This window comes from Scylla paramamosain, chromosome 1, assembly GCF_035594125.1.
Source record: "Scylla paramamosain isolate STU-SP2022 chromosome 1, ASM3559412v1, whole genome shotgun sequence".
NCBI lineage: Eukaryota > Metazoa > Arthropoda > Malacostraca > Decapoda > Portunidae > Scylla > Scylla paramamosain.
The window spans coordinates 9,916,026-9,941,206 of NC_087151.1; the positions used below are offsets into that span (position 1 = coordinate 9,916,026).

General features: G+C 35.6%; 1 protein-coding gene across 29 annotated transcripts; it reads left to right on the top strand.

Annotated features, from left to right (window-relative positions):
* The first annotated feature begins 1,615 nt into the window (after nucleotides 1-1,615).
* Nucleotides 1,616-24,252, top strand: LOC135099880 (cathepsin L-like). 29 transcript variants are annotated; one of them, XM_064002520.1, is made up of 26 exons: nucleotides 1,616-1,829; nucleotides 3,768-3,809; nucleotides 8,306-8,350; nucleotides 8,568-8,612; nucleotides 8,714-8,743; nucleotides 8,856-8,900; nucleotides 9,159-9,203; nucleotides 9,502-9,546; nucleotides 9,815-9,859; nucleotides 10,087-10,131; nucleotides 10,234-10,278; nucleotides 10,385-10,429; nucleotides 10,545-10,589; nucleotides 11,375-11,419; nucleotides 11,748-11,792; nucleotides 13,117-13,152; nucleotides 16,210-16,251; nucleotides 16,524-16,565; nucleotides 16,780-16,984; nucleotides 17,673-17,821; nucleotides 18,133-18,229; nucleotides 18,568-18,719; nucleotides 19,400-19,513; nucleotides 20,013-20,106; nucleotides 21,238-21,311; nucleotides 22,032-24,252. In XM_064002520.1, exons 1-26 carry the CDS (start codon nucleotides 1,755-1,757, stop codon nucleotides 22,104-22,106), a joined length of 1,767 nt encoding a protein of 588 aa, XP_063858590.1. In that variant the 5' UTR covers nucleotides 1,616-1,754; the 3' UTR covers nucleotides 22,107-24,252. The 29 variants fall into 29 exon arrangements, with proteins under 29 accessions (XP_063858590.1, XP_063858670.1, XP_063858679.1 ...); XM_064002511.1 differs by lacking the exon at nucleotides 21,238-21,311 and adding an exon at nucleotides 20,972-21,045 and having other exon boundaries at nucleotides 1,617-1,829; XM_064002529.1 differs by lacking the exon at nucleotides 21,238-21,311 and adding an exon at nucleotides 20,972-21,045 and having other exon boundaries at nucleotides 1,617-1,829; nucleotides 8,309-8,350.
* Nucleotides 24,253-25,181: the final 929 nt, after the last annotated feature.

The window sequence follows — 25,181 nt, forward strand, 5'->3', positions numbered from 1 at the left end:
CTTTACTTATGATCTGAACTGGAAACTTCACATCTCATCTCTAGCTAAAACAGCTTCTATGAAGGTAGGTGTTCTGAGACGTCTCTGCCAGTTTTTCTCACCCCCCCAGCTGCTAACTCTGTACAAGGGCCTTATCCGTCCATGTATGTAGTATGTTTCACATGTCTGGGGGGATTCCACTCATACTGCTCTTCTAGACAGGGTGGAATCAAAAGCTTTTCGTCTCATCAACTCCTCCCCTCTAACTGACTGTCTTCAGCCTCTCTCTCACCGCCGCAATGTTGCATATCTAGCTGTCTTCTACCGCTATTTTCATGCTAACTGCTCTTCTGATCTTGCTAACTGCATGCCTCCCCTCCTTCCTCGGCCTCGCTGCACAAGACTTTCTTCTTTCTCTCACCCCTATTCTGTCCACCTCTCTAACGCAAGAGTTAACCAGTATTCTCAATCATTCATCCCTTTCTCTGGTAAACTCTGGAACTCCCCACCTGCTTCTGTATTTCCACCTTCCTGTGACTTGAATTCCTTCAAGAGGGAGGTTTCAAGACACTTATTCATCAATTTTTGACCACTGCTTTGACCCTTTTATGGGACTGGCATTTCAGTGGGCATTTTTTTTATTAGATTTCTGTTGCCCTTGGCCAGTGTCCTTCTTACATAAAAAAAAAAAACTGAATTGAAACTGAACTGCGTGTACAATAGAATATATTTCCACATGGAAGCAAGGCATGTATTCTTAAAACACTGGGGTCGCATAAGTTGTTCAGCATTTTCCTTATTACGAACATTTATTATCTATCTCATGTCTTCTAAGTTCATGATTAAGTTATTAACTATAGTTTTTTTTTTTTTTTTTTTCGTTCTTTCTTTCTCCACCAGCAAGGTTTCGAGCTGCACTAGTCCCATGTCGCAATTAACTAACAGCAAACATTTCATCAATCTCGTTTTACCTATGAAAGGAATCTGTTTCAGTTCCTAATCATTCAGATAAGTCCTTTAAATAGCCATTATGTCTCAAGTTCAGCAACAGTGTCATAAATTAAGAATGTTTCGTCTGAACCCTTTTCACGTTTATTTTTGCAATGACATTATTTTCTGTATTCATGAGATTTGTTTATGTAAGTATTCCCTTTTATTTTCTGAACTATCTGAATCAGCATGCATGAAGTTTCCTTTGTTACCTGATAATAATCTTATCTTGGACTCGTTAATGAATATTGAGAAACTTATCACATTAAGGCAATGAACCAAGGCCATGTAAGAACTATATAACAACAGCTGAATTTTATTTATGCTTATTTCATTGATCATAAGTTTTCAACGTAACCTCTGATCTTGCTTTTCATCATCTTCCTCAGTAAGAAGGGTATATTTGAACACGTGATCTTACTCAGGGCACAGGACATACCAACGTATCGATAAATATACTTCAAGGGTACACACTGATTACGGCGTAGAATTTCTAGCGGCGTTTTCGGTTATTATTATTTTTCTGTGCTTATGGTAACCTTTTGCTGCATTATTCTAAGTCTTTTTATTTATAAAGTTATAAAAACGCGATTTTACTATCAGTTTAAGAAAAAATACAAGGTGATAATGAAATCGAACAGGAAGATCCGAAAGTGACAAGCAGACAGTCAAAGAGTCAGCTGAGCTCCGTGAAGACAGAGGGCTGAAGGGGCGACGCTGCTGCGGCGTTAGTTCTTAAATCACTTATCTTGTGACAAAAGTGTGGTGGTTACTGCGGCGTCAAGATGAAGGTCCTCGTTGCCTTCTGCGTGGCGGTGTCATGTCTGGCCTCCGCGCAATTGCTTCGACCGGATAAAATGGTGAGGATGGGATAGAAGGGTACAGGGAGGGAGGGAAGAAAACCTGTATGTAGTGACCTGTTACCCTCCTTCCTTGTTGCCAGTTGCACTTTGTCACGTGGTGGAAGTGAAGCCATGATCTGCTACACTGTTCTTGGTACCCCATGATATCATATTTAGAGAATAGAATTAAGTAAATTATATATATATATATATATATATATATATATATATATATATATATATATATATATATATATATATATATATATATATACTCTGTTACAAGTGTATCAAAGATTGTTTGCAGGAGTGATATACAGCCCACTCATCTTGATTTCTGACTTTCATACATGTATTGTGTTTGAGGCGAACATATCAGCAGTTCTATGTCAGCCAAGCCTTTCCTATTTTACATCAGCATAATATCTGCTGATATCTTGGACAATCTGACAATACACAACATTATTTCAGAGTTTCTTCAGAAGTCTTCATCATCTGTTATAAATCAGTAGCAGCATTTATAACAAATTTTGAAGATTTAACAAAATTTTGGACTCATTTTTTGCTTTTTTGGGAGGATCTTTTAATATCTGATCTTATTGAATACAATGCATGTTGGTTTGAGGGGTTACTTAGGGTTCTACCAAAGAGAAAATCTAGGAGGGGCTTGACACCTAGTTAAGAGTTACACATTTGGCTAAATTTAGTTTTGAAATGTCCTTACTGTCATGTGGCCAAGGGACTGACCTGTGGCAGTTAACATGACATTAGGGAGACCCAAAAGGAGGGGCAAAGCCTCTCATTTGGTGGTGGGTAATTTGTACTTGCTCACCCTACCCAAAAATCATACTTTCTCACCAGATCCAAAACTACTTGTGCATTGAAAGATAAATAGAAGCATTAGACAAAGCTACAGATCTACATACATATTAGGATGAAGATAACATCAGTAACATCACAAAAATGAGCCATGCAATGATGTATGACTAGACAGTATATTTTTATCTGTGAAATGGGTTAACTGAAACAGGTTCCTCAGTGATTAATCATGAGCTTAGGCTTAGGATTCATCTAAATGCATGTCAGTTCATCTTATATGAACAGAATTTTGGTTACTGTTGTCTCAAACTAAATTAGATACTGAAATCAGCATGGATAAAATTATAAGACTTGTTAAGGTTTTGTTTAGCTTGTGGTGATCAATTCATTGTAGACACTTCATTGCCACTTGTAGTCTGCCTCTTATCTGCTCCACTTTTTCTTATCACTTTTTCTTTGTAGTAGTTGGTGTGGTGGTTGGGATATCAGAGGCTATAGGATCACTGGATATAGGTTTTAAAAAGAGATATATACAAATTATCCTGCTGTAGTTTAGATTAGTATATGTGGTTCCTTCCACATTAGTTGGTGTGGTGACTGGTATTTCATAGGCTATAGGAACACTGGATATACATTTTAGAAAGAGATATACAAATTATTTCTGCTCTAGTTTAGATTTAATTTAGTTCTTTTGTTTCTGTTCCAAGCTGATATTCTATCACTTTGTTCTGATCTGCTATACATTATCATTGAGCAGTTGAAACTTACTGTAAATGAACTTTGGCTTGACATGGTCAGATACTTATGAACAAGTTTAATTTTGCTCTAGAGTGCATGGATGAACCACATATTTGAGATAATTAATTTTGCAGGTGTTAGATCATCAAAATAACCTTTGAAATATGAATATTTGGAAACTTGGCTAGTATTTATAGTGGACTAATATATATATATATAGAGAGAGAGAGAGAGAGAGAGAGAGAGAGAGAGAGAGAGAGAGAGAGAGAGAGAGAGAATCAACTAATGCCCTAATTTATTAACATATTTTGTAGGTTTCTGTTACCTTGTAATTTTGAAAGTCTCATGATTAGTTAACCTTTCCTAATTAACATTTGTTACTTTTATGCTTTTCTATAGAGACTTGGAGTTTATAATCCAGACACCAAACATTATGAACAGGTATGAATTTTCCTGGTTATGTTTAATCTACTTGTATTAGACTAGTAGTATTACTTAGTTGCAGCTTTATTAGCAGGTTAGTGATTGAAAGCTTTTAGAGGAAAATATGCATGTGCACACACACACACACACACACACACACACACACACACACACACACACACACACACACACACACACACACACACACACACACACACACACAGAACTGGAGGAAATGAGAGTGAGAGAACAAAGAAAAATGAGGAATTACAAAACAACATGGAGAAAGTAATGAAAGAAAATAAAGATTCAAAAGCAGAGCTAGTGAAAGGTGAGAAGAGGGTGAGAGAGGGAGTCATGGATGAAGTGAAAGGCTGAAAGAAAAAAAAATGAAAAAGCAAATGTAGTCTTCAAAGAAATAACTGAAAAGCAACTGAAAGAAAACATGAAAATGAAAATGGTAAAGGCACTGAAAACAATGAAGATCTGGTAAGAGATACAGCAGAGAAGAAGAAAAGTGCTATAGTTTATGGAATAAAGGAGAAAAATATAACATACAAATTGAAAAAGGATAAAGAAGAAACAAAAAACAGTGAAGGATTTGCTGAAGAAACTAAATGACAAAGATGATATCAAATTCAAGGAAGAAGTGGGAGAAGTTGTTAGACTGGGACTTTATCTGGAAGGCAAAACAAGACTTATGAAAATAAAGAGTAAAATCACAACAAGCAGCAGAAGAGATACTAGAAAGAACATCCAAACTAAGAGAAGTAGAAGATTGCAAGGATATATACATTAAGAAGAACATAACTTAACAACAGGAAAAATTGAAAAAAATGTATGAAGAGGCTAAAGAGGAAAATAGATCAAGAACAGAGGAAGAAAAACTAAATTTTTGTAGAGTTTTGGGAGACATAGTGGAGAAATAGTACATAAACTCCAAGAAATAAATGAAAATAAAATAGAGAAAAAGAGTAAAACTGAAGGACAAATTGTGATGTATACAAACATAGTTGGATTGATACACACAAAACTGGAATTACACAACTATTTAAAAGAGAAAAATCTGAAGGGGGTGTGTTTAATGTAAACAAAGCTAAAAGAAGAAAACCAGATAGTCATTAACATTAACTACAATATATGAAGAGACAGGATTGGTAAATGAGGGAAGGTGTAATGATAATGACAAAAAGAGACAATAACAAAAATAGTGAAATATTGAGAAGGAAAAGCAGAAATATTGAGTGTTAACTTGGAGGATAATAATGGAGAAATACTGACAGTAATAACTTATTTACCACCCAAAACAAATTCTTGGAGCAAGGAAGAATCTGAGAAAATAATAGAAGATACCATTCAGTGTTTGAGTAAATTAATCAGAATTAATAAGAGTATTATTGGTTGGTGACTTCAATTGCAAAGAAGTAAATTGGGAAATTTTTGAAGCTGGAGGAAACAAAATTATATGGGAAGAAAGATTTCTGAAGCTATGAAAAACACAGTGATGCAGTGAGTGACTGAAAATACAAGATATAGGGAAGAAGACAAACCAGCAAGACTAGACCTAATACTAGCAAAGGGTACAGACCTAATTAAAGAATTAAGATACATGTGCCCCATGGGAAAAAGTGGCCATGTAATGATGGAAATAGAGACTGATAATAATGTCAGTGAAGAGGATGAATCATACAAAGAAAATAGGAGAAACTATGGAAAAATAAATATAGATGATCTTAAGAAATTTTATGAAGAAATTAACTGGGAAAAGCTGAAAAGAGCAAATGATGTGCAAGGTAAGTATAACATTTTTACAGAAATATAAGACTGGAGTGAATAAATATGTCCCATTATACAAACCCAAAGAAAAAAAGAAAACAGGTGCAGTTCAGTGCAATATGTGCAAGTGCAAAGAAAAAAAGAGACAAGGCATGGATAAGAATGAAAAGAAATCAAAACCAGAAAAATAAAGAAGACAGATAGCAAGAAATGAATATGTGAAAATAGAGAGAAATGAAGAGAAAGGATATGAAAAAGATATAGTTGAAAAGTGCAAGGACAAACCAAAACTGTTCCACAGATTCGTAAATGTAAAAATGAAAAAAAAAAAAAAAAAAAGATTGAAAGATGGAAATTAAATGTATGAAGACCCAAAAAATATGAGTGAACTGCTAAGCAAAAAGTTTAAACAAGTTTTTACAGAAGAATCAGAATTTAAAGAATCACAAGACAAGAAGACAAAAAAGCAAATATGGGAAATTATAGTAATTAGAGAAGTTTATAAAATGATGGAGGAACTAGAAGAGAGAAAAGCAAAAGGAGCAGATGGAGTATCAGGTTTCATTTTAAAAGAGTGCAGGAAACAATTAATTGAACCAGTATATGACATAATAAAGTGTTCAATATCAATTGGAAGAGTGCCTAAGGAATGGAAGAAAGCAAACATTGTGCCAATTTATAAAAGTGGAAAGAAAGAAGAACCACTAAACTATAGAGCAGTATCACTGATCAGCAGAGTTTGTAAGATCTGTGAAAAGTCTTAAGGAAGCAGTGGATAGAATTTCTAGAAAAACTTGATATAATAACAGAAAAACAACATGGCTTTAGACAGAAGTGATCATGTGTAACCAATTTCATCAGCTTTTATTCAAGAGTTACTGATATAACACAGGAGAGAGATGGATGTGTGTATTTTGATCTAAAAAAAACTTTCGACAAAGTTCCCTACAACAGGTTATTATGGAAGCTAGAAAATATAGGAGGATTAAATGAAAAAAAAAAAAAGCTGGATGAAAAGTTGCTTAAAGGGAAGAGAAATGAGAACAGTAGTAAAAGATGTAAAGTCAAAATGGAGAAAAGTAGATTGCGAAGTACCACAAGGATCAGTGCTAGCACCAATACTTTTCCTGATCTACATAAATGATGTGCCTGAAGAAGTAAAGAGTTACGTGAGCTTGTTTGCAGATGATGCAAAATTACAAAGACATGTAAGAAATAACAAAGATTGTGAAATTCTACAAGAGGACTTTAATTAAATCTGGGAATGGAGTAAGAAATGGGAGATGGAATTTAATGTGAACAAATGTTATGTAATGGAAATGGTAAAAGAAATTAAAAGAAACTTAAATGGACATATAAAATGGAAAATTAAGAAATAATAAAAGTACAAGAAGAGAAGGATCTGGAAGTGATAACACAGGATAATCAACAGTCGGAGGAGCATGTAATAGATATTCAGAAATACATAAAAAATGGTGAGGAATATTGGAACTGTATTCCACTACATGGATAAAGATATGATAAAGGCAGTTACAACTATGATTAGACAAAAGTTGGAATATGCTGAATCAGTGTGGTTCCCCACAAGAAGAAATGTGTAAAAAAAAAATAGAAAGGATACAGAGAATGGCAACAAAAACGGTTCCAGAATTGGAAAAATTGACATATGAAGACAGGTTAAAGGAAGTGAACCTGCCATCATTGGAAAAAAGAAGAGAAAGGGGAGACTTAATCCTAATTTATAAATTGTGGAATAGAGTGGTAGAAATAGATAATGAGAAACTGCTGCTAAGAGAAGTACGAAATACCAGATACGCACAAGGACACAGCAAAAAAACTAAGAAAAGTTATATGCTTGAGTAACAAAGAAATATAGTTTCTCATAGAGAAATATAGAAGTTTGGAACAAGCTCATTGAGGATGTAGTAATGGCAATGAGTGTGCACAATTTTAAGGAAAACTGGACAAGTGTAGATATGGAGGTGGGACCACATAAGTGTACCTCAGGCCCTGTAAATTACAACCAGGTAAATACACACACATACACACACACACACACACACACACACACACACACACACACACACACACACACACACACACACACACACACACACACGCACGCACATACTCAACACAACCACCTCAAAAAATAGTCCTATCAAAGAGAGAGAGAGAGAGAGAGAGAGAGAGAGAGAGAGAGAGAGAGAGAGAGAGAGAGAGAGAGAGAGAGAGAGAGAGGATGGTGATTTCAAAATACTAACAGCAGACCATTGTTGAGTTAATCACTGGGACAGGGGTGCAGGTTCTCTTTAAGTAACCTTGAATAAGACATGAGGAAGCACACATATACATATATAAATCTTATTTATTTATTTACTTATCCATTTATTCTTAACATTTTATATTATAGTGTGAACATTTCTGTTGAAAATTATTCTAAAACTAAGCTTTTGCTGAATATTACTCCAAAACTAAACCTATCTTGTACAATAAAAATTAATGTGTGTGTACTGTCAAATGCTAGACACTACTGCATGATGAAAAGAACAGGTATTTATAGACCTTGTGCTGGTCTTTGGTAGTTGATTTATGATGCCTTTGTGAGCAGTTTGGCAGAAGCTTTTGTGGATACATATTAATACTTTTGAACTTTACTTTTATCACTATTCATGGTGTAGCATTATCATTGACAGCCATTTACTTGTGATCAACTTGAATTTATTGTTCTTTCACAGCAGGCTCTGGGCCAAGATACCCATGATCAGCAGCCACATAGACCTGTAAGCCTTTTTCTCAAACCTGCATTTTAGATTTCTTTTGCTTTTATGTGTGTATTAGTCTGTAGATGTGTATATCTGCCTGTATGTGTTATATACAGGTTATTTGCTTGATTTACTAACCAGTCTGCCAATCATGTGTATGTGTGTGGATGGGCTGTATGATAGATTTAGCTGTCACCTGTTTATCAATCCTTTATTCATTACTGTTTTGATGCAGGCACTGTTGGGCCAAGATGGACATGACCAGCAGCCACATGGACAGGTGAGTGCACCATGTTTTCATGTTAAACTTTGTCTTATCCCAGTGAGTGATATTTTTTTCAGTAATATTTCTATGTTGTTTGAATTACTGTCTTGTTGCAGGTACTGCTTGGTGGGGATGGACATGAACAGGTAACTAGTAGCATTTTTTCTTTATACTTTTCAAGTTATAGTATACTCATTTATAGTGACATTCATGCATTGTTTGAATCTAGAACACTTGCCAATCATTGTCTCACTCCAGGCACTGCTTGGTGGTGATGACCATGACCAGAAGCCACATGGACAGGTAATTATAGCATCTTTATCTTGTTACTTTTTTAGATAGATATGTAAAAGGTATTCATTGTGACATACATTGTTTAAGTCTAAAGTCTGCCCTTATTACTGTTTTGTTGCAGACATTGCTTGGTGGAGATATGCATGACCTGAGGCCACATGTACTATCTCATTGTATTTGTTTTTTCATAGTTATGTAATGACTATTTATACTACATTCATGCATTATTTTAATATGGAGCACCTGCCAATTACTATCTTATTGCAGGCACTGTTAGGTGGGGATGGGCATGACCAGAGGCCACATGGACAGGTAATTGTATTGTCTCTCTTTGTACTTTTTGTTAATAGTTATATGATCTTGTTTATTGTGGGCTATGGCATAGTAGTACCACATGTGCGTGAAGGCCGAAGGGTCCTCCATCCTGGCCACGGTCTGAGGTTAGGAAGAGGATCCACTTGAATTAACACTTCACAAATATCAAAACCAAAATCCTTTGTTAGGAAACACTGTCTTAATCCTGATAGATTAGGGGAAGCAGATATGAAAAAAGGAAATAATAAATAAATAAAGAAAATAATAATGTGACATTCATGCATTGTTGCTACAGGCACAGCTCGGTGGAGATGGGCATGACCAGAGGCCACATGGACAGGTTAGCATCTGTCCGCTTTCTTTATGTACCATTCTTTTGATATTAATGGGGTGCTTATTTACTGTGACATTCATGGATTATCTAAATCTAGAATCCTTGTGAACTATTATCTTGATGCAGATGCTGCTTGGTGGGGATAGGCATGACCAGCAGCAACATGGATTGGATTTTTTTATTTATTTTTTTTATTTATTTATTTATTTATTTATTTATTTACATTCATGCATTGCCTTAGAAATAGTTTCTTTTAACCATTGTCTCATTGCAGGCACAACTTGGTGGGGATGGACATGATCAGAGGCCACATGGACAGGTAAATGCACTCTCTCTCTCTCTCTCTCTCTCTCTCTCTCTCTCTCTCTCTCTCTCTCTCTCTCTCTCTCTCTCTCTCTCTCTCTCTCTCTCTCTCTCTCTCTCTCTCTCTCTCTCTCTCTCTCTCTCTCCCCTTTTTCCTTTTTCCTTTTATGATATTTATTTATTGTGATGTACATACATTGACTTAATTAGGAATCATTGCTAATGCTGTTTGTCTTGATGTAGCCACTGCTGGGTCAAGATGGACATGACCAGAGGGCTCATGGAAAGGTGTGTACTCTGAGCCATTTGATATTCTTATGTATATTGTGTCTGTTTTGTACATACCTATAAGTCAGATTAAAAACATTGCTAATGATTGTTCCTTTGCAGCCTTTGCTGGGGCAGGATGGACATGACCAGAGGCCTCATGGAAAGGTGTGTATGGTGAGCCGTTTGATATTCTTAAAATCGGTATTGTATTTTTTTGTACATAACTGCAAGTCAAGTTGATAACGTTGCTAATGACTATTTTTCATCACAGCCTCTGCTGGGTCAAGATGGACATGACCAGAGGGCTCATGGAAAGGTGTGTACATATTGTATATCATTGGGTGTTTTTTTTTATCCTATAAATATGGTGACCCATTTATAATTAAGCATCAATGAATTTCTTAACCTTGCCAATGGTTGTCCCATTGCAGAGACCTCTTGGACAGGATGGACATGACCAGAGGCCTCATGGAAAGGTGTGTACATACTGTGTATCATGGGGTATTCTTGTTATCCTATACATATGGTGCCCCTTTTTTAATAAATCTCTAAAGGACCGGCATTGGTGGTGATTTTCATCTCGCTAGGGCCAGCACTAAACACTGAAAACAGTATGTATTCACACACCTTGAACTTAGTCTGCAATGGAAGAGCAAAAGAAATAGTCTTTGTAGTAAACATCAAGATTTCCTCTTACTATCAGTGCCATCCAGGTGTTTCTGTGCCCACTGGTTATGGAGAGGCAGCGAGTTGAAGAGGAGACTTTTGGAGGGAGCGAGTTACTTGCCTATCATGTATTTGTTTTGCATGACTGGATATGGCTAGTGCCTAATGAAAATGGATACCCTGAGCTCTCTTCACGCATGATAAACAGTTTTATCAAGTTCACACCATGTTGCTTTCTCACTTAGATGTGTAGCAAGTGGTTGAGTGTGAGCTGGTAATATGCATGGTGTTGAAGTCCGAGGGCAGGAGGGAGCAGGTAGGGAATCAGATTCGTCAGAATCACTATCACTGCATTTAGCCATGGTGAAAGCAGGGAAAAGACTGAGAGATCAGCCTAACTGGCTTGCAGGCAGTATTACCAAAGACAACTACAAAAATTGACAAAAAGTAGCAAATTTTAGCGTAAAAATCACAAAGCAGTTCTAACCACCTCTGGCTGGCCCTTGCCTGGTAAAGTGGTTATAGTTGCTTCTGGTCCTTTAGAAGTTAAACATGAATGAATTTCTTAACCTTGGTGATGGCTGTCCCATTGCAGAGACCCCTTGGACAGGATGGACATGACCAGAGGCCTCATGGAAAGGTGAGTTTTATATGCCATTTTGAATTCTTATAACTTGGATAACTTAATTCCAAGTTATGAGTTAAAGAATGGAGGGGGACATTTTTTTGGTATGTAGATTACATAATCTTTTTTTTTTTAAATCGAAGGTTATAGATATGCAGGTGTGGATTTTGATGAATCTTGAATATCTCATCAAGACAATTACCAATGGGAAAATCTTCCCTGTGCACATTTTCTGGTTGTCACTAATTTGGTCATAATCAAGCCCCACATTCCACTTCTTTCCTTAATTGTGTGTGTGTGTGTGTGTGTGTGATCTCCTAATATGAATCTATTCTTTCATCAGCACCTCCTTGGCCAAGATGGACATGACCAGCAGCCACACAAGCAGGTATAAAGCCTTAATTTGGATGGATTTTTTTCCCTTCATTCTCATCTTGTATGAAACATGAACAAGAAAACTTCAGTATTCTAGGATATGCTTACTGTTTCTATGAATAGTTTACAGTGAGTAGCAGCACTTGGACAACCAGGTGCATCCATAATACAGAAGTTACCTGTCACACCATAAGCTACAAAAAAGCTTTTGTAAAAATCATGTTTTTTTTACTGGACATGAGTTATAGATCTCCCTAGTTCTCATAGTGTGGAGTAAATCTGCATGAGTATTTCATGTTTATAGGGAAGCAAATTGCAGTATTTTGATTACATGGTCACTTATAAATGTAAAGAACTGGATGTACATTTATGTGTGCACCATTCCTGGGGTGCTGCAACAGGCAGACAGACTTGGAGGATCACTTCAGTTGGGATATAAGTACTTATTCAGTTATGTGATTGTCATATATAATTCCTTCTCCATTCAAGGAATGGCCATGATTGAACAACATTTATTTTATTTTTTTATCTATTTATTTATTATGTATATTTTTTTTTATTTTATGGTCATATATAATTCCTTCTTCTCCATTCAAGAAATGGCCATGATTGAACAGCATTTATTTTATTTATTTTTGTTTATTTATTTATTTTTTTATTTATTTATTTATTTATTTATTTATTTATTTTATTTTATTTTTTTTTGTCATATAATTCCTTCTTCTCCATTCAAGGGATGGCCATGATTGAACCATTTATTTTATTCTATTTATTTATCTTTATTTATTTATTCATTTATTTATTTATTTATTTATTTATTTATTTATTCATAATTTTTATTTTATTTTATCTTTTTTTTTTTTGTTTCATTACCACAAATAATGTAATGTCCACAATTCCTCTTTTAAATTCCTGCTATTGCATTTATACTCACTTGGCTAACAGCTCTATTCATCATTATCACTTTTCTAGACCAGCATGCTTTTGCCTAAGCTAGAATGTATCACTCAAACCTTTTTGTACCCTTTGAGCAGCACTAACAAATGTTCCACCCTTGTTTTATATCACTCACATTACTGCTGTACTGTACCACTGAAGTGCCATCACACAGGTGTATACACATATTATATATTTATATAAGTCAACAGACAGTATGAATTATCAGGAAATTTTAGATTTTAGTAAACTATTTAAGTTAAGATGAAAGTCAGTATGGATGCTGGAAACATAATGCTCCTATACACATATATTTGTTAGAAATATCCACCTGTGTGTTGGCACATATAGTATAGACCTTACCCAACCACTCACCCACCAGCACAGTGTTTTGTTTTCAGAAGCCCCACAAGCATAACAAGCACAAAGCTAAAAAGGTATGTTGGTTTTTCTTGTAGATGGTAATGTATTAATTCCACAGTTTGTTGATAAAGTTGAAATTTAGGTAATTTAGTAATTTTTTTCATTGAAGTGTGATGAACCACACTCATTATGATAGATTTGTATTACTACACTAATTGCCTTTAAACTTTTTTTTCTCCTTATTTTTCAATAATGAAAGTAATTTTTATAACTATGACTCAGCTTTGAGTTTTTGGCTTTAAGGAATATGAGTTAGACAGAAGTAAGGAAATAAGTAATCCCACTAAACATTGTGTAAATGACTCCTCATAGTCATCATTATTAAGTAAACTAACAAATATGTACTGTAAGAATCACCAGATATAAGGTAGAACAAATAAATGGGAATTCACAACAACACACCAATGATACATTTTGTCTACCCAAGTATATGATGCAAGAGGTAACTAGTATTTACTCCCTTTTCAAACATTTTCTTCTTGCTTGTGCAAGCTGTCTGCCATTACTAACACCCTTTCCACTCCTTTACCCTATCCTTTTGCATTCCAAATGGCTGTCTTCTACTGTTAGCACATTGGATTTCACTGACATGCATTTTCTTACAAACTCTTCATTCTCCATTCTTTTAATGTTGCCAGTCCCCTTTGATCTAAAGCTTTTCAATAGAAGAGAATGAAATCGACCAGACAAAAAGTTGCCTCATTTTCTATAAACTTTCTTTAGGAGTATCAATGAAACTTTTTTTTTTTTCTCTCTCCTCACTTTCTGAAGTCTTTGGCCAGCCTTGCATGCACACACACACACACACACACACACACACACACACACACACACACACACACACACACACACACACACACACACACACACACACACACACACACACACACAAAAGAAAAGTAACAAAGTGCTCTTAGTAGGCATCTTCAACACTAAAGGAAGTGAAAGAAAATGTCAGGTCATGGAACAAAGAACTTGTGCATACCATGATGGTGAATACAATGAGACAGTGGGTGAATGAACCTACAAGATGCAAAGGAGAAAAAGAACCATCACAGGTGGACTTAGTGTTATGAAAATCCCAGAAAGTAGACCAGCTGTACATTGTCCGAGTCCACTGGGAAGAAGTGATCACATGACAATAGAAATAGGAGGAAATAGTGTTGCACAAAAATTAACAATTTAGAAATGGGAGACAGAACTATGTTAAGGCGAACTTTGCATTGCTTAATAGATTTTATGGAAAAGTTAACTAGAAAGAGCTAATTGAAGGTAAAGTAGTGCAATGAAAATCAGATATTTTTGAGCAGATATAGAGAGGGGGTGTAACAGTTTGTACCAAGTTATAAAGTGAAAATTGGGAAGCATGAATGGTATAATGCCAGGTATGTAAAAGCAAATAAAGAAGAAGGACAGAGCATAGAGGAGAATGATGAGAAAACTAAACAGAAATACTTGGGAAGAATACTGAAAGGCAAGGAATAAATTTGGTATAATAAGAAAAGAAGAAAGAAATTTTGAAAGTTTCATAGTAAGAAAATATAAGGAAGAGCCCAAACTCTTTAACAGATATGTAAATGGAAAATTGAAAAATAGGGATGACATAAACAAGTTAAGAAGAGAAGGATGAATTTATGAAATTACTGAGGAGATGAGTGAACTAATGAATGAGAGTTTTCAATCTGTGTTTATAAAGAACACCAATTTTGTGGTACCGAAAGTGGTATCACAGAATGAGGGAATACAGAAGGTACAAGTAAAGAGACAAGAAATCTAGAAAATGCTGGAAGAGCTGGATTTTAGAAAAGCTGTGGGACCAGATCAAGTAAATGGATGGATATTAAAAGAATGCAGAGAACAAATGGAGGAACCCATATGGAATATAATCAACAGCTCACTGAAAAGAGGAAAAGTACTAAGGGAATGGTAAAGAGCTAACATAGTCCCAACATACAAAGGGGGAAATAAAATGGAACCATTAAATTACAGACCAGTGTCACTAACAAGTATTGTAAGCAAGCTTTGTAAAATGGTAAGTAAAGACAGATGGGTGCAGTATTTAGAAACTGAAAAGATTATTACTGAAAAGATAATTACAGAAAAGCAATTTGGATTAAGGAAAGGGAGATACTGTGTCACAAATCTGAGCTTTTTAAACGAGTAATGGATGGAGTGCAAGAGAGGGACGGATGGATTGTTTCGGTATACCTGGATCTTAAAAAAGCATTTGATAAAGTTCTCCACAAAAGTCTTATGTGGAAGTTAAAGAGTGAAGGAGAACTAAATGGAGAAACATTGAAATGGATGGATGATTATTTACAAGGAAGGGAAATGAGAACAGTAATCAGAGACACTAATTCAAGTTGGCACGAAGTGACAAGTGCTGTACCACAAGGTTCTGTGTTGGCACCTATTATGTTTCAAATATATATAAATGATATGACACAGGATCTAAATGGTTATATAAATCTTTTTGTTGATGATGCAAAAATAATGTAAATAATAAAGGATGAAAATGACTGCAAGGAGATACAAAAGGATATTGACAAGATACATGCATGGAGCCAAAGATGGAAACTATAATTTAATGCCAGAAAATGCCATGTGTTGGAAATGGGAAAAAGTAGAGAGACTTTAATAGAATTATGAAATGGGAGGAGAAATAATAACGAAAAGTAATGAAGAAAAAGATTTGGAAGTAATGATCTAGGACACACTGTCACCTGAAAGGCACATAAACAGAGAGAGATGAGCAAGGGGGCATGGGAAGAAAATAAAGAAGAGTGGATGTTTGATTGACATCGAGATATGGCTTTCTGTATCAAACTATTGAAATTTGGAATGATTTGAAGGAAGAGGTGGTTGTGGCAGTGTATACATGTTTAAAGAGAAACTGGATAAATATGGTTAATGGAGACAGAACAAAATGAGCTTTGGCTCGTGCCCTATACAGTATAACTAAGTAAATACACACACACACACACTATGCATTGATGAAATAACTCCTCCTTTCTTGTTGTAGATTAAAGTGAATGTGTCAGTCAGGATTGTCAGTACCATCTCTTTCCCAGGTGCTGGGAGGTGACAATCATGATCGCAGAGCTCACAAGAAGGTAATTATTGCTTCCTTACATGCCAACAAAAAATAGACAAAATCTCTTTAATACTGTGTAAAGCAGCTGGCCAGCAAGAAAAAAATAAATAAGCTTCAAATTAGTATGCCATTTAGATACTGTACGTTATTTAAGTACAGTGCAATGAGTTAGGATCTGTCCTCACCTTGAAATTATAATTGCCTAATTCTGATCAGATTCTTGAACAAATAAATAGAAGCTGCCTGGTGACAAGTTATTGTAACTTCACACTTTTTTCTTCTTTCCCATAGCTTTTTGGGCAAGGGAACCATGACTACAAGAAACATGGCAAGGTAAATTTGGAAACTTGATGATACAAATTACAACAACTTGGTGCAACTTGATGAATAAAACTTTGCTAAAATATGCTTGATTAGTGTAACCTTGGCTTCAAGTTTCATTCTAATAAGATTATTCATCTACATGTGTATATATATTTTTTTCAGTAAATCAAGTTTCAAAAGAGATATAATGTATTGTTGATTACATTTTTTGTACTGTTGTAAGGTCCTAGGTGGGGATGACCATGACATTGGACACATGGGAATGTTCAAGTCTTTCATGAAGCAGCACAACAAATCATATAAGAACAAAGCAGAATTCAAGAGGAGGTTCAAGATCTTTCACCAGAACATGAAGAAAGTGCACATCTTGCAGCAGAATGAACGAGGCACTGCCAAGTATGGGGCAACAAAATTTGCTGATCTTTCAGGTAAGTTAATCCATTTATTTGTTTGCAACTTTTCATCTGTAAAAGTGAGTAAGATGGAAGCCTTTTATCAAGAAAAAGTTTTGAGAATTAATCCAATGAATTTTTTTTTTTTTTTTTTTTTTTATGTAGGAAGGATACTGGCCAAGGGCAACAAAAATCTAATAAAAAAAAATGCCCACTGAAATGCCAGTCCCATAAAAGGGTCAAAGCAGTGGTCAAAAATTGGTGGATAAGTGTCTTGAAACCTCCCTCTTGAAGGAATTCAAGTCATAGAAAGGTGGAAATACAGAAGCAGGCAGGGAGTTCCAGAGTTTACCAGAGAAAGGGATGAATGATTGAGAATACTGGTTAACTCTTGTGTTAGAGAGGTGGACAGAATAGGGGTGAGAGAAAGAAGAAAGTCTGGTGCAGCGAGGCCATGGGAGGAGGGGAGGCATGCAGTTAGCAAGATCAGAAGAGCAGTTGGCATGAAAATAGCGGTAGAAGACAGCTAGATGTGCAACATTGCGGCGGTGAGAGAGAGGCTGAAGACAGTGCATTGTGCACTGTATAGTATGGCATATGATGTGTATTTTTATAGTAAATATGAAACTTTTGCCTTTTACATATAATTTGACTTACATAAAGCAAGAAACTTACCATCATGAATTTGCAACTTCCAAAGTCTCTACTAGTAACTCATTTTCAGAGCATGAGTTCCGAAAGATGCTGGGCTTCCAACCTCACATGAAGCCTGCTACATCCTCCATGGAACCTGCTGTTATCCCAGAAGACTTGGAGGCACCAGTCAGCTTTGATTGGAGGCAGCATGGTGTTGTCACACCTGTTAAGAACCAAGTAAGTCTAACATTTTTCTTTCAGACACATACTTCTACTTTAAATGAAGTAGAAAATTCTATGTGGCTGCACCTCTCTAATTAGCTCAGGACTGTTCTTAGAAAGGTGATTTCGGAAGATTTATTTAATAGATTTTACACATAATTCCATTATTCTTTAAATTTCTGTCATTTCTATTAACCTGTGGTTATAGGTCTTATAATATTACTTGAAAGCTATCAAAACATGAAATAGGAGTCTGGTCAGTGTGATTGATAAATAGCAAGCATTGGGTCTGGGACTAATTCATGACAATTTCCATTTTATTGTAGGGAATGTGTGGCTCATGTTGGGCTTTCTCTACTACTGGCAATGTTGAGGGTCAGTGGGCCATCAAGCACAAGCAACTGTATTCCCTTTCTGAACAAGGTGAGACAGAGCATAGCCACTAATGCTTTTCTTTCTACCACATCTTCATGTTGCTTTTTTAATCAGTACCTGACATTAGGGGACAGAGCTCCCTCAAAAAAATGTAAAATTCTTGGATAATTACTTCACCTCTATGATAAAAAATAATTACTTTGATGTGATGGTGATGGAGTTTATCTTAAACAATTGGAACATTTTCTTTTCACATCTGACATCATAGTACTCCTTTACAGATATGCCTCAGTGCCAGTGGTGTACTGTAGCCATGCCATAGTGTTTCATAATGGTCTCGTGCCTTGAATAAAATATGAATGGCTGACCAATTCTTTTCATTCCAGAACTGGTTGACTGTGATGCAACAGATGATGGTTGTAATGGAGGTCTGCCTGAAAATGCTTATGAGGCCATATCGAAGTTGGGTGGCCTAGAGTTGGAAGATGACTACCCATATGATGGGGAAGATGAACAGTGCCACTTTAACAGGTCTCTTGTGAGTACCAGGTTACAAAGTTTGTTGTGAACATCATGTCATCTTTATCACCTAAAACTCCTTACTCAGGGATAAGGTGACAATTTTGGGAGGATAATGAAAAGGTACCACATTGACATCCAGTTTCTTTGATGAACAGTGGCAATCTTCATTTATCTCCAGGCACCTCTCCCTCCTGCACTGCCTCTTTTTCATACATGTCTGGTCAGCTAATTGCTCCACTGTAGCTATTCTTAATCCAATCCCTAATGCTTACCCAGAGTTGAGATTTCTTGTTGCACCTGTAATCGCCTATGTTTTATTGTTACTTGTTCATGGACTTTGAGGCTGCGGTGGATGATTTTCTGAGACATGGCCACTGTGACATCCTGATTTCCATAGTTTACCTTTCCTAGGTTTCCTAGGTATCTTTATATCAAACAACCTTAAGTTAAGGTGAGCAGTTTGGTGAGTTGTGTGCTGACAAGCCCAATGTAGATTTGAACCGGGGCCTGTGGATCTGTAGCCAGGAATGCACTATGGAGGCACTGTGTTTGGATAGATTTCCTTTAAAATATAGTTCATGTCATATGCAAAGTGGAAAGAAGGAAAAGCAGATCATTCTATAGATCCTTTTCAGTATTTATTTTTTACTCCATCTGATACTTAGGTAAGTGTTATTATGATCAAATAATTTTCAGGCCAAGGTGACAGTCAATGGATCTGTGGAGCTGCCAGCTAATGAAGTGGCCATGGCCAAATGGCTCACCAAAAATGGACCCATTTCTATTGGAATCAATGCCAATGCCCTCCAGGTGAGACTCATTTTTGGTGGCCAAGTATTGCCATCTCATCTGATCCATGTGACACACAGGAATGGTTATATAACAATTAGAAAAGCAGAATTAAGCATATTATAATTAATTTGTGTTCTTTCTAGAATCAAGGTAACAGTACATAATTCAGTTTGTACATACAGGTTCAAAAGTTTTTTATTTAGTCTCAGGGAATGTGTGAAGACGCATGTGTCTTTGTGTGTGTGTGTGTGTGTGTGTGTGTGTGTGTGTGTACTGTGTCTTTATCATGTCCTCTGTGGATGTGTTGGATAAAACCATCATATCATATTCTTTTATCAGAACATTTTTATGGACTAAAGGCTAATATCTATGTATGAGTGTGTTGGTTTCTCATGAAGTTTTCATTATCAAACAAAAGAAAACAAAAATACCTTAGTGTGAGGATCATGATGATTGCTGTATTGAGAAACAAATGCAAGAATTCTTTACAATTTAATTCATGAACATGTATTTACAGTTCTATGTGGGAGGAGTGTCTCATCCACTGAAGTTCCTGTGTAACCCCGAGAGTTTGGACCATGGTATGCTTATTGTAGGCTACGGAGTCCACAGTAAGTACTTAGACCTTCTTTGGGATTTTGTTCTGTATAGTTTTAAATGGGGTCATGTGAGAGAGAGAGATGGGGGGAGGGAGCTGGAAGAATGAATGTAGAGGTAAAGTTTACAATTTTTGAAGCAAGAATTGCATAAGAGGAAATAACAAATGTCTACTTTATACTTTGGTAATTGGTGTGAATGTAAAGGGGTCATTTTGTAAGGGTATAGTGTAAGTATGACTGCATTGTATAGAGCTCAAACCTGGAAGCAGGACAGAGGAAGGCATTGAACATAATGAAGGTGAGGTTTTTTTAAGGAGTGTAAGAAGTAAAAACCTATGGATAGTGTGAGGAATGAGGAAGTGCAAACAGTTAACTTGATTTGGAAGAAAATTAGTTGATTGAAGGTGTTGTAATGGTATGTAGAATGGGTGGAAGACCAATTGATGAAAAAATACCTTATGTTGCTGAAGGCTAAGCCGTACAAGCCACACTTTCTGCCTTGTTCCCCCTCTGAGCAAGGTGACAGATTGGTGTGCTTATAATGCTCTTGCCACTTTTTTATGATCTTTTTCCATTTTTTTTCTTATAATGCAAGGTATTTTCAATCACATTATCTGTTAGTCTTATCCTAAACTGATGCTCAAAAATATTAATAGAAAAACAATAACATCAGACCATTAACCCTTTAGAGAAATTGTAGAAAACATTATTTACATAAACACACAAACATATTATTATGTAAACTTACTACACTGGAGATGTGCTGCATTACTGCATCCGTTTATGTAAACAATGTTATTTTAAGACTGGATCATGTAAGAGAAATCCTTAACATGCTGTAAAAGTCCTTATACAAAACTGCCTCCACTTTCCTCAGCCACCAAATACCTGCACAGAAAACAACCCTTCTGGATTGTCAAGAACTCATGGGGGGAAGACTGGGGGGAGCAGGTATGTACAAATATTTTTCAGTGAGGTCTGCCAGAGAAAAGTGCTTTGATTAACACTGTCATTAATTTGTCACCTTCAGATGGCAGTAAACAAACAGTTCTCTTCATCCATGGGGTTCTTTGAGGTAATCAAAGCAGTTTTCCTGGCAGGCCTGTCATATCACTATAAGTCTAACACTGGGCTTCCTTTCAGCATATCCAGTATTCAAGAAGATACTGCCTTTTTGGATCATTAAGAACTCATGGGGACAGGACTGGGGTGAGCAGGCAAGTATTAAGTCTTGGACTGAGCTTCTAACCCTTATAATCTGGAGGAAGCATCCCCATGTGCCTTGTTATACATTCCAGAAACAACATATGATGTGTGTGTGTGTACTCACCTGCTTTCCTGCTTTAGCGTGAACTTTACAATAGGATTTTTTTTTCCAGTGGCTTCCCTGTAGATAGGCTGGGAATTGATATCCAATCATGTGTTCTAGAGAGGAGTCATTTTCAACAAGTCAGGATCCAGTAATGGCATTTCATGTAATTGTGAATTCATATTGTTTTGAGCAAAAAAAATTGGAAATCTTACCTATTCATGCAATGAGAAATTCTGTGATGAGTGAGTATGCACTTCACAAGAGTTAACACTATTCTTAGTCACAGACAGCCATCACATGATTTTGTCTATTCATCCACAATAACACTGTTCTCTGTGGTGTTACAAGGTAAGTGTTTTATTTATTTATTTATTTATTTTCATTTATTTATTTATTTTTTTATTTACAGATGACAATCCTACTGTCTACTGTCTTTCTTGTTTATCATGTCTTCTGCTAAAAAGGATAAAAGTCCTCAGACTGAGCAAATAAACATTTAAATCACAGAGTTTCTTCTAATAAATACACACACACACACACACACACACACACACACACACACTGTCATTTCGGGCTTCCAGATATAGCACTTAATTAATTATCTCTGTGTATTACTTTCCCACAGGGTTACTACCGTGTGTATCGTGGTGATGGGACTTGCGGTGTGGACCAGATGGCCACCAGTGCCATTGTGCCCTAAGTCATCAGCCAACATTTCATGTTCACATAAGAGAAACATCAGCAAAGTTTTAATTTTAGAGTTTAAAACCTGGCTAGCTTATTCATTATAACCTCTGGTCACAAGTTCATACTTAAGATTTTGCCATATCTGACATCAAACCAGTTATTAAATTTATATTAAGAAATTATTAGCTTTGTATTCCAGGAATAATACATTAATCTTCATTTTAAGTAGTATATAAGTTATGATTGTGTATCACACTTATGAGTATTATTTGGTTGTGTTACCTTTTAGTGGTTCTTTCAATGATCAGAATATATCATGAACAAGTGCATTACCTTCCTTTTCACATATTTTTTTTTTTTTAGTTATGTTAGTGGGAGTATCAGAGTGCCACTCTGATGGCAATATTAAGTGTAAAATGCAGTTTGACTCGCCATATTCTGCTGAGAATATACTTAACTTAAAATAATAATCACCCTATCTTACTTTTATAGCACCCTGAACCATGAAATATGAATTATTGTTGTTTAGCATAAGATGTTCAAGGTTCTTCACTGGTGCTTTGCTTGTAGTCCAAAACTACTTAATATGAAAACTACATAAATCAACTCAGTTGTAACAAATGGATGTCAAGGTATAAACATCTTGTAAGTGTTTCTAGAAATATTATGTATTGTTGTAGGCTTCAGTAATACCTGTATTAACATGGAAAGCATCATATACCTCGTGTATTTTGAATTTAATTCTATGAATATTTGCTGACCACCAGTTACCGTGTTTTCCCTTCTGTCATCTGTTACTTAATGATAATCTTTTTTTTATTATTTGAATGATTAATTTTTCTGTATATTAAGAATTTAAAATGACATGGAACTGCTGAGTATGACTGATGAGCTCAGCAAAGCTTGAATGTAACTCAGTCATGTGGTAAGTTACAACATTTTTATTTACTCAGGGCTGAACTTATTCATATTTTGACACTTTTACAGAGTTTACTGTCTGTTAAAGTACCTGAAAACTTTTTTTTTATATAATTTCTAGACAATGAATTGAATAATGAAAATTCAGAATCCGTAGTATACATACAGTATTTATAGGCTTATTAGTGAAATGGTTTTCATATGGCCACCATGAGTTGCAGTGTTTGAAGAATGTGAAATCTTGTTTAGTGGGAGCTGTACACACTACCAGCAGCTCAGATTTAATCAGCTGCACGTATGATGGTGTTGCTGTTACATTATTTGTGAATATTTGTCTGTGAATTTGCTTCAAGGCAGGGCATGTAAGACATGATATTTTTGCATAATTTGTTATTAAGCAGTGAGCATCAAGAGATACTTGGATTTTTTTCAATTAAAGCATTTTATTTGTTTTTTTTTTTTGTATGCACAGATTAACTGAATTTGAAATATGGTTAACAGGTATGGCACTTTTAAAAGATAACACACAAGGAAGAACAAAGGTCTTTGTTACACAAGATACATATCAAATCCAGGGGCAGAGGGCAGCAATTTACTGAAAGGTATTATATTGTAAGTGCTGCATTTTATGAAACTAATTTTTATACAGGCAGTTAGGCTGAGGTTTAGTGTTGATTACAACTTATTTTTCAAGATGGATATCAGAAAAGGATTGGGTTCACATGTGTTTAGCATAATATATAAACAGGTTCAATTGCTTTCTGATAATGCCAGTTGAAGATTTATACTCAGTTACTTGTAAGTTATATATATATATATATATATATATATATATATATATATATATATATATATATATATATATATATATATATATATATATATATATATATCATAATTATGTAAAATTCTTGCTTCCCAATACTGCTTTGATCTTGTATGTTTTGTAATATAAGGCACACTTGCCATGATAGAATGTGACATTTTCTTTTTTGTGCTGCAGATGCTCACCAAGATGTAACGTGATGCGTTAGACTAACCAGCGTCTATAACAAAACACACACACACACGCAGAAAACTTAATTTGATCACTGCCTGTAGATCTCTTATGGGGATGATATTAAAATACTCCTCATTCCCATCACATACACTCACCAATTCTCTCTTTCTCTCTCTCTCTCTCTCTCTCTCTCTCTCTCTCTCTCTCTCTCTCTCTCTCTCTCTCTCTCTCTCTCTCTCTCTCTCTCTCCAATTCATAGTATTACCAAACATTGGTTAAGCAATTGGCAAACAAATATTATGAAAATTAACTTGAAATGTTGTTATTCAGGAGCTTAGGTTTATACCAACTACTTGGGTGAGCATGTTACAAATTGCAAGTTTAATATGATTTATTTTGAATTAGATGTTCTCAGACATCTAGATTTATGCATTCTATTGTGGTTTGTGTACTAGATGTTCTCAAACATCTAGACTTATGCATTCTATAGTGGTTTCTGTACTGCACTATTTGTAAAAGCAGGTATAATATTTCAGCTGTTTGGATCAGACTTATGTTTATTATCTGTAGTAAAAAAAAAAAAAAAAGTTCCATGTTTAAGTTTTCCTCCAGCCATTCCTCAAGCCGTGTCCACACTTTTGGGCAGTGCCCAACAGGCACTGGTTGCTGAGTGGGTCTTTCACTTCTGAAGCAGTGTTACCAGATGAGGTAAAGGTGTAAACCCTTCACTTTTGGACAGAGCCAGTCAGGCTCTGCCACACTGCTTGAGAGATGGGTTCAGTTGGGCATTTAAGGTCGTTCAGTAGACAGTAAGTGGTTCATTTGCAATAAAAGGACAGCCGTACATGATAACAGAATACACAGAACACTTTAAATGTGTGAGACTGATAACTACATAGATCTGAGGAAAACTTTAGTTTAGTGCTTTGCACCACCTACCAAACAAGACAGTTTCTGGTGTTTCATTTAAGCGCACTCATGTTTGCCCATCATCCCTTGTTTATGACGTCACCTCCATAACTGACACTCGCCCTTCCCAGCTTGTGTTTTGGAACAGGAAATGGTAACAATATTTGCCCATTATGCACTGCCCAATACTCTGGACTCAGCTTTAGGAATCATATCAAGTTAAGTGTAAATCATTAATTCAAGAATGGTATTTTCAAAATT

What these genes read in the sequence shown, in the direction of transcription:
- LOC135099880 (XM_064002520.1), top strand. Translation starts at nt 1,755, where the DNA reads ATGAAGGTCCTCGTTGCCTTCTGCGTGGCGGTGTCATGTCTGGCCTCC. An exon ending in ACCAGAAGCCACATGGACAG is followed by an intron (nt 8,901 to 9,158) that starts GTAATTATAGCA and finishes ATCTTATTGCAG; the next exon opens with GCACTGTTAGGTGGGGATGG. An exon ending in ACCAGAGGGCTCATGGAAAG is followed by an intron (nt 10,430 to 10,544) that starts GTGTGTACATAT and finishes GTCCCATTGCAG; the next exon opens with AGACCTCTTGGACAGGATGG.